The sequence below is a fragment of the Impatiens glandulifera genome, chromosome 2 (genome assembly GCF_907164915.1).
Source record: "Impatiens glandulifera chromosome 2, dImpGla2.1, whole genome shotgun sequence".
Classification (NCBI taxonomy): Eukaryota; Viridiplantae; Streptophyta; class Magnoliopsida; order Ericales; family Balsaminaceae; genus Impatiens; species Impatiens glandulifera.
The window spans coordinates 16,386,118-16,396,124 of NC_061863.1; the positions used below are offsets into that span (position 1 = coordinate 16,386,118).

Here is a 10,007-nt window from a genome sequence, read left to right on the forward strand (position 1 = left end):
AACAAATTATTTCTATTGGTGAGTTATTAGTTATAATATTTATAATATTTTGTTTTAAAATTTGATTATAAACTACCATAGAACCTTGATAACTTTGATAGAACCAAAAAAAATATTTATTTGGAGAGATTATTTATTTATCAATTAGTGAATATAATATTTATTTAACGATAAATGAATAATAATTCATCTGATAATTTTAGATTTTTTTTAATTATATCATTTTGTATATATTAAGTTCTAATGTAACAAACTTTAATTATAATCATATTTTTAGAATTCTAGATTAGTTGTATATGCATACATAGAGTATAGATAAAGTGCATAGTAGTATTGGAGGAAAGAAACAAGGATCAGATACATTTTAGGGAAGGGGAAGGGGAAAGGGAAAGGGAAAGGGAAAGGGAAAGGGAAAGGGAAAGGGAAAGGGAAAGGGAAGGGGAATAAAACCTTTCAATGAAGATAGATAAAATACGAAAAACCTAGTCTCTGTTTGTAATCTCTGTATTTTTAGAATATATGAATGATACTAATAAGTTTTTTTTAGGATTTTTTGATTGTCATTCTTAATCATAGATAGAATTTGTCTAGTTTTGATTTCTGATCCTCCCACTTTTGAGATTTTAATGAAATGATTTTTAACCGTTTTCCCAAAAAACAATAAACTTTTGAGGCATTTAAAAAAAAAATATGACTTATTAATTTGTTTGAAAATTAGTCATTGGATTTAATATATTCATGATATATTATATAAATAAAAAATATTTTATTTGAAATATAGTGATTATTTCATTTATATTTTCAAAATGTCTATAAAGACTTCATTTGTATTTATTCAGTAATGCATTAAACGAGGTTATTCGTTAAGCCCATTAGACCGAGTTGGGACCGAAAAATTTATTTATTAGACGAGGTTATTCATTTATCGAACATTCATTTATAGAGGTTTTACTATAGACCTAACTTATTAGTGTGAAATTATTTTTCACAAAGGGGAATTAATTAATTTTCTTCTTGTTAACTGTTAGTAAAAAAACATTCACACACTAAGAAATATATTATTTTTTTTTCACGAATAAAAATGAAGAAATCTTCTAGTTAATAATAATAATAACAAACTCATGTAAGTTACACTACAAATTTACAACATTTTGTTAATTGGTCATCAAGGTATTTTAGATAAATTAATTTAAATTAATTGATTCAAATTATACATTTGGATCAAATTTCACCCTTTAATTCATGTTTAAATTTCATATGAATTTGATTTGATTTTATTACTCATATTCTAATTTTCATTCATTAATGGAATTTATAGAACTAATTTCAAAATTTCAACAATCCCCTATATTAATGGAAATTGAATGATTAACCCAGTGAAAGGTTCAAAAGTTGAATTCTACATAGGATAGGTAGGTGTAACCCTTTGAACCTTCCCTTATGAAAGTATATAACTTTACTAGCTGATTAATATACTTGATGTCCTTAAACTATTATGCCATTTGAGTAAATTATTACACACTTTCACATAAAATTCTCCCTGATACATGTCAAGATCTCATGGTTGTGTCCGTTTTGGCCATGGAACACGCGACTAGTTCTGTGAGAGAATCTAAAATTGAGTCATGCAATTCTTTCGAAGCGACCCCACTTCTCCCTCACATAGGTGATCTCTTTGCTCACAAAAATTAATGAAAAGCGATATGCTCATCCTCGTCAAAATATATATTGTTTCGTTATAAGATTAATCCTCAACAATAACTTTCCAAGTCGGTACAATTAGGTTGTCCCATTGAACCTAATTCTTGGGATCTCTAGTCTGCATAGGTTGGGTTTTCTTTCATACCAAATTATAGTAGGCTAATGTCTCAAAAGACTTCAAACTAACTCTCTATTCAATAATTTGATTAGTGAATCCACAATGTTATATTTGACTAACATAGTCTAATGTGATAACTCTATTAGAGAGTATAGTTTAATAATATTATGTCTAAGACATTTATGTCTTGACTCTAAGCTTATCCAATTTTCAAATTATTATCACAATATTTAGAAATTTACGTTGGTACATTCTTAGATAATCTTGAAATATCTTCTAATAAGAAGCATAACCATTCGTACTGTTTGATGAAAATTTTGTTACTTGGCTAACTAGTAAACAAAATGTTTTTGAACTATTCTGCCTTCGTGTAAGCGATTATATATTTTGCATAAAATTATTTTATTTTTCGACATAAGTCAAAATTATAGATTATAACGTTTAATATATCAATCATAATTTTCTTAAAAGATTTCCATACGTAGATTGCACTTTCAAGTGTAAACATATTCACTTATAGACGTAAAGTCTTTCATTTAATAATATCAATATATCATTTGACAACAACATGATGTTTCGTGTAGTGTAATTCACATCCTTAATGAATTTAATAATTTTATCGTAATTTTCAACGATAAAATATCATACAAAAAACACGTAATGAAATAATTTTCATTGTCTTCATGATATATATAATTTTCACATCCACTTTTTAATAAAAGTATGATCAAATTTTCATATCATTATTATAAAATTTGTTATAAGTCATATCAAGACTTTATAAACTTTCTTTTTCATTTATTTTATAAAATCCTTTTGAAGGCATTGATTCTTCAAAGTTTTATGAAAATAATGTTAAAATATGACACGTTTCTTGATTTCAAAATCCTCAAATTTAAAATTTCGATTTGAGCACCAACTCAACAAATACAAACAAGACAGTTTCTTGTTATTTTATTTCTTTTTGTAAAGTTGCGCAAGTTTATCTTTTGTAGAAACATATTTCTCTAATAATAAATTATATTTTATTTATCATAATATACACAATTATTTTGTGTTATTATCAATAAAATATTTGCCCCCACATTCGTGTTGGTACCCTTTTTTAAATCACACACATTTATATGATTTAAATCAATGATTTTTCTAATTAAGAAATTGTCACACAATTCTTTTACAAATTTCTTTTATTATACTTATCATACATTGAATAAGATAACTATATTATAAATATTTAATTAAATAAAACATAATTTCTATACAAGAGATTATAATATTTATTCATATATAAATCATTCTTCACATAATCTCAACATAAGAAATTAAAAATATTTAATCAATTAAAATATTTATTTCAGCACATTTTTTCTATAAAAGAAATTAAAATATTTAATCAAATTAATATTCACTATGTCACATAATTTCTACAAAAGAAATCATAATGTTTCAAGCATCTTTAACTGAAGTCGCTTAAATATTTATTTTTGGTTGCACGTTTGCATCTCATTATATCGGCACGTTTACCACATTATTCTCAAATCAAACAAGACTTTTCTTGTAATTATTTGATTTCAAAAATATCAAATTAAGTAAGTCTTTACGATGAATTGAACAACGTATATCAAATATATAATCAAATAGTTTAGAAACATAATTAAACAAATGACATGTCATATATTATTAAACAAATATATATACAATTTCATATATCATTATAAATATCTCTATAAAATAGATAATAATTAATTAGAATATTAATTATTACAATTAATTAGAATATTTATCATTTATCTTTAATCAAATATAAAATTAATTAATTATATAAATAATTATTAATGTCATCAATTATTCGTTTCTCAATTAATTAGATGAACTTTAACTTTCAATAAAATCTTTGTCAATCAAAAGACACATAATTTTGTGACAAATTTCAAAATTATCTATTAAAACAAAATATATATACAATAGATCATTATGCATTTTTTTAATACAAATTGCTATATAATCATACGTATTATGAATGAACATGAATCATCGTATTATTAGCTAATATGCATGATATATATAAATAATCACTTAACAACATTATCAAATAAAATATATCTATAAATATATTTCATATCTTAATCGAAACACTTACATTGCCATGTTTTGAATAATAATCGACGTGGAGCGAGTATGCACTCTCAAAACAAATATGGGTAGATTGTTCTCACCGAGATAATTCTTGCGAAAACATAGTCGTATCTCTTTAAATGCATTATTAGAATAAGTTGTAACACAAACAACTTATTTAATCTTAAAAAAATAAAATATCTCAAAATATTAATGAGAACATCATTTTTGACAAATTAAATTTCTACACAAGAAATCGTTAGGATACTTTATTTAAACATTCATGATTAATGTCATTTAGACATTATATTTTTTAAAGAAATCATTATTTACCCCCATTAATCTCATAATTTCTATACAAGAAATTACAATGAATTTCACATCAATGACTTTTAAGGAGTCCGATTTCTATAAATAAATCATTAACTACCCCCATTCATCTCCAACATCAATGGATAGAGTCATTTTAACGAGTCTGATTTCTACCAAGAAATCATTGACTACCCATTCATCTAATAATTTATACACAAGAAATTTGAATGGTTCTAACATCAATTACTAAAGTTATTTGAACGAATTTAATTTTTACCAAAAAATCATTGACTACCCATTCATCTCATAATTTCCACATAAGAAATTCGATAAATGACTATAATCATTTTATCACTTCAGATTTCTATAAAAGAAATCATTTGTTGAAGGATATTCGAACAGGGGACCCGCCTTCCGCAACACACCCTTGTGTCTGAACATTGAACCACTACACCAATGCGCTATTTCATTGTTCTACCACTTTTACGACATTTTGTTTTCTTTCTAGAGACAACTTATCTTCATATTTGACCCAACTCTGTCAACAAACGAATAGCTTAACATCATAATCAAAATGTAATATTTAAGACAATATATATACTTATATAAATAATATATTATCTCTTCTTAGTTCAATCATAATATCACATTCTTTTAATTATCACGCTTAATTAATTTAAGAATGTATATATATATTATAATTAATTATTTTAAAACTGAAACTATGTGTTTCAATTATAATTAATTTTAACACCGTTAATTTTCTAAAAATTGAAAGCCAACATATTAGGTACTTTATTATTTTCATTCATTCATTATTAATAATTTTAATAACCAATCAAATCTTTAATTAAAACTAGAAAAATTAAATTATTGTGTTCTAATTTATTTTCTATATAATATTTGTATAATGAATATACGTATTAATGTTTATAGAGACTTTTTTTATATCAAAATATATTAGCTTTAACAATATATAAGAACAATTGTGTTAATAATCAACATATTTATATACAATAAAGACTTATCTTTATTTGTTGATTTTTATTATTCCTTAAAATGAATCATTTTTTATTTTTTGAAATGAGCATAATTTCTTTCGCAACATCGTAGCTCGTATTTCTGAAACATCAAATACAAAAAAAAATCAATGGCCCAAGCTCTTAAATAGCTTAGCACAAAGAAACTGTTTTAAGATATATATATATATATATATATATATTGTTACAGAGAAAATAATTTAAATAAAATTTATATGAAGAACAATATCACCGAATAAGTTGAGGATGATTCGAGGCATGTGCTTAGCACATTTTTCTTAAAACAGTTCCACCGTTTCTCATTTGTGATGGAGCTTATCGTAGATGACTGTCTCCTAGGGTACAACGAATCTATTAACAATTTCAGTGCTACGCATCGAAATTGACTAGCGTACCTAAATTACGATCACCAAGTTTTAACGGAAAATGTCGAACAAAGAACTCGAAGATTACTCACAAATTAAGGAGAGGACTTTTGGAATTCTAGAGTGAGAAATGATAAGACGATGAAGTGAGTTTTAGATTAGAGATTTTATATTGTTGAAAAGTTAAACCATTCAATAAAATCATCAATGCATCCCACGATTGACATTGTTTGCCTCTTCATTTACCTTAATATTTTTTTTCTTCATTGTAGAGTAATTGTTTAACAAAATAATTAAGCCGTTTACAATTCAATACTAACTTTACATAGTTTTCCAATTTGTTAATAATAATATTAAATTATCATAACAATTATAATAATAACAAACTCTCCTAAGTTACCCTACAAATTAACAACATTTATTAATTAGTCATCAATAAATTTCAGATCAAGTAATTTAAATTAATTAATTAAAATTATACATTTGAATCAAATTTCACCTTTTAATTCACGTTTGAATTTCATGTAATTTGATTTGATTTTATTACCCCCATTTTAATATTTATTCATTAACAAAATTTATAGAACTAGTTTAAAAATTCCAACATTTAATTTGTCAAATGTAGTTTGAATGCCTTTAAAAATTGCGTAATGTGTGAAATAGTTGAAAAACGAAAAGAGAGAATGATTATTTCTTTTTTTACAAATCTAATAAATTAATTAAGAAAAATAAAATATTACAATAAAGTAAAAAGACAGAAATTTGTTAGTTTGAGAGAAAGCTTCAACTGTCTAAATTGTGAAAATTCGAGTCATATATGGCACAATTCAAAGTTCTAGCCTCATTAGGTGAAAACCATTCAATTCCGCGCCTTAAATATAAATTGGACTTTTAAGTTAGTTTAAAACATCTCCTTATAAATGATCTTGTTTGAAATTGTTCATTTTACATTTAAAATTTATTACCTAAATATCTAAAATCATTTAAAATGTTACGATACCATTAATTTAGGTTGAAAATAGGCACAAATTTATTATACACATGACATATCTATTATTTTTAATTTTCTAAGTCTTACTACGGAGACAAAGCTCTCACATCAGTCTTCAAATAACTTTTTCCTCTATTCTCAAACAGGATTCAACTGGTCCTCTCCTTTTTTAAATAACAATGTTGTAGACTAAGACGACGAGATTGTTACTCATTAGTCTCTTCATATTTAAATAATGTTTGTTTGTATTGTGCCTCCAAACCATCTTTAAGCAACCAAATAATATTGAGGTTGAATGACAGAAAAATGATTGATATCACATTAGAAAAAGGTTGTTAAATGTTCACTAGAAAGAAAAAAAAGATTGAAAAGTCGCAAATAAGATAGAATTGAAGGCTGCCAATGTAACTGAATTCAATTAAAACAAAGAGCTAGATCTTTAAAAAAAAAAGAAAAAGAGCCAAATAGCTAGCTAGGTTTCATTAAGGAAATCATGAGGCTATCCACGGTGTTGTTGAGCAAATTAGTAAGAGTGTCCAGAGATGGCTGTTCAACCACAATATTGGGATTAGAATCAACCAAAATCTGGATGGATAAAGTTACCAATGAGCCGGCCCCATCACTTCCATTGCCCAGACCGTCCGGACCTATCACAAAACCAGTAGGAAGCATTGTCACGTAGTCGGAATCCCCTCCGACCAAAGTCAGGTTCACTGCTGTGCTGTCAACCGGGGCATATACAATGTACGCTCCCATTGGATCCCAATTTTCCTCTTGCAGGACCAGTACTTCAGGCTGCATATTATACAAATATGCCTTTTTAATTAATAGTCAATTAATTCATAATTTATATAAGCAGTAGAAGAAGAAAATTCGTTACATTAAGTCGTAGCACAGATACGCTGATAGAAGAATCTCTGCCAATCACAACGCGGGAGATTTCTTTAATCGGTTGTTCAGAAGATGTAAGAACATCCCACTGTTTATTTAAGACAAGATGAATTAATTAATTTGTCATGATATATACAAAGACAGAATTGAAAGAGGTACAAATACCTGACTCCTTGTTTGTTGGTTTTGGAGAAATTTAAAGACAGTGATGGGCGGGACATTGAGCCAAAAGGAATATGTAGCGACAAGGATGACCCCTACGGGATGACCGGGAATATCTGTGTTTCTGAGCTTGAGAACTCTAATTTTATTTGGGCCACAATATGGAATTATATCCCAAGGATCCCCTGTAGCCACACTCACTCCCGTATTAAAGATCCCTACCATCCTCTCAGACAACCGAGTACGGCTCATTTCACTTTTCGTACTCATCGCCATAGTGATATCAGATAAGGGCCCGGTGTTGGTCATGAAACTGAAGAGACGATCGGTTTGGCTCTGGAGAATACCAAGCCAACGTTTGGCGCCAAAAGCTAACCCAGAACTGACCAGAGCCTGGTAGATTGGATGAACACCAGTCACGTGTTGTGCTTCAACGTGCTCTATCCATGTCACATTTGTGAATCCATTGGGCGTATCTTCAATTATGCACCCGGAAGGCCTTTTCCTCGATTTCACTAGATGGAATTCCCGAAATATGTCCAGAGAAACGTCCACCACTGCCCACTTCTTTTCACCCACTTGCCTGCAGTACCTTGCTAGCATGTTGTCACGGATAGGAACAAAAGGAGTCTGAGCATGTGTCTCTATAGAGATCTGCAGCAGTCAATTACATTCATTCATATAAACTATATGCAATAATGCAACTAACCATTATATATAATTAAACAAACACTTAATTAATTACCACTTGTAATGCACCATTATAATTTCCTGGAGACAATCCACTCGACAAGATTTCCAAACACGACGCTTTTGATACGATGGCACTAAAGAAGCACTTCCAATTAGTCTGATCATCATCATCATCAGTACAGTTTTTTTTATTTAATAATAATTATTAATAATAATATATTCTAGCTAGCTAGTACATACCTGATTCATGAAAACATCCAGAAGAGAATGGGAACTAATATTAAGGGTGGTGGAGTGGCGAGAGGACTCACAGTAAAGGCTTCCAGGGCGAGGTCCAAATCCTATGGGGAAAATCCGAAAATACTCCTCCTCATTCAACTTGAACCCGATACCGCAATCAGAACGATTTGGGATCCACAGAGGTTCCCCCATTTTGGCCATTTTAACAACCTCTTTCATGGATATCATTGCAATCTGCCAAATCATACTCCTGTCTATTTTATCCCCTGGCAGCGGCTGCTGTTGTGGTGTCTGCTGGTGCTGCTGTTGATGAACATGATGATTCATCCAAGCCCTAGACATGCTACCACCTTGTCCCGGCATCACTACTGCTGCTCTTATCTGGTTTTGCTCTGATCCCATTCTTGAAGACTGCCCTTGGACCATATAATTTTTGTTAGGCCTAGTCCCCATGTTCCTACTTCTGTCACATATTGCATTATTTATTAATAATACATTTTTATTCATTTATAAGATATTTAAACAAAATGAATGTACCTGAAACTATATATTAGAAACTCTATCAACCATTTAAAATTGAATTGATCAAATTAAAGAATAGTACATTAATTCACACATAAATGACATTCTTATATCATATGTATCATATATGAATTGAGAACGTACATGTGTGTTGTTTGCGATACCTTTGGACATTCCATTGCTAAATGCGCAAAAACAATTGAAGAAAAGCATAAAATCCAGAAATCTCAAGATCATAATGGTCTAGAAAATGAACTGAAGAATCAGGAATGAGACGACATATAAAAAAAGCCAAGAACACAACAGAAGAGATAAAAGAGCAATCACTGGTGAAATTAGAAGCAGTTCAGACAATTGGAAAAAAGGAAAGGGTAGTAACAAAGAAATTGATAGTCAGATTCCCAAGAATACTACCGAAAACCAAGATGGAATATCATGGGATGAAATTGTAGATGAGAAGAGGAAAGCAGACTTAGGTAAAGTTGAAGTAAGGAAATGCACAAGTAAAGGCGGAGTTGGAACAAGCAAGAATGCAATAATTGATAACGCTACGAGTAGTAACAAACATCCCTTGACATACTAACATACTGACATATTGAAACACAATATTTTTTTTCCAGTTAAGTTCTGATACAACTAAAGGGAAGTTTCTTAAGAAAGTTCCAAAAAATTAGGTAATCATTGCTCACAAAAAGTTATCATCAAATGAAACAGTCCAATCACTAATTGTGGTAAAGAGTGCTAAACAGAAGAAAAAGAAGGGTGTTCGAATTATCCCCATCACTTGCAAACAGATAAAAAGTAAAACGAAAATAGAGATTCAGATAAACAGTAAGAAAAAGTTGACATTGATGCTG

General features: G+C 28.7%; 1 protein-coding gene across 1 annotated transcript; it reads right to left on the bottom strand.

Moving 5' to 3' along the window:
• Window positions 1–7,110: 7,110 nt before the first annotated feature.
• LOC124924414 (homeobox-leucine zipper protein MERISTEM L1-like) lies at window positions 7,111–9,081 on the bottom strand. The gene is made up of 4 exons (XM_047464457.1): window positions 8,629–9,081; window positions 7,699–8,349; window positions 7,523–7,621; window positions 7,111–7,437 (listed from the first exon to the last, which is right to left on the bottom strand). The coding sequence occupies exons 1-4, from the start codon at window positions 9,079–9,081 to the stop codon at window positions 7,111–7,113; spliced, it is 1,530 nt and encodes a 509-aa protein (XP_047320413.1).
• Window positions 9,082–10,007: the final 926 nt, after the last annotated feature.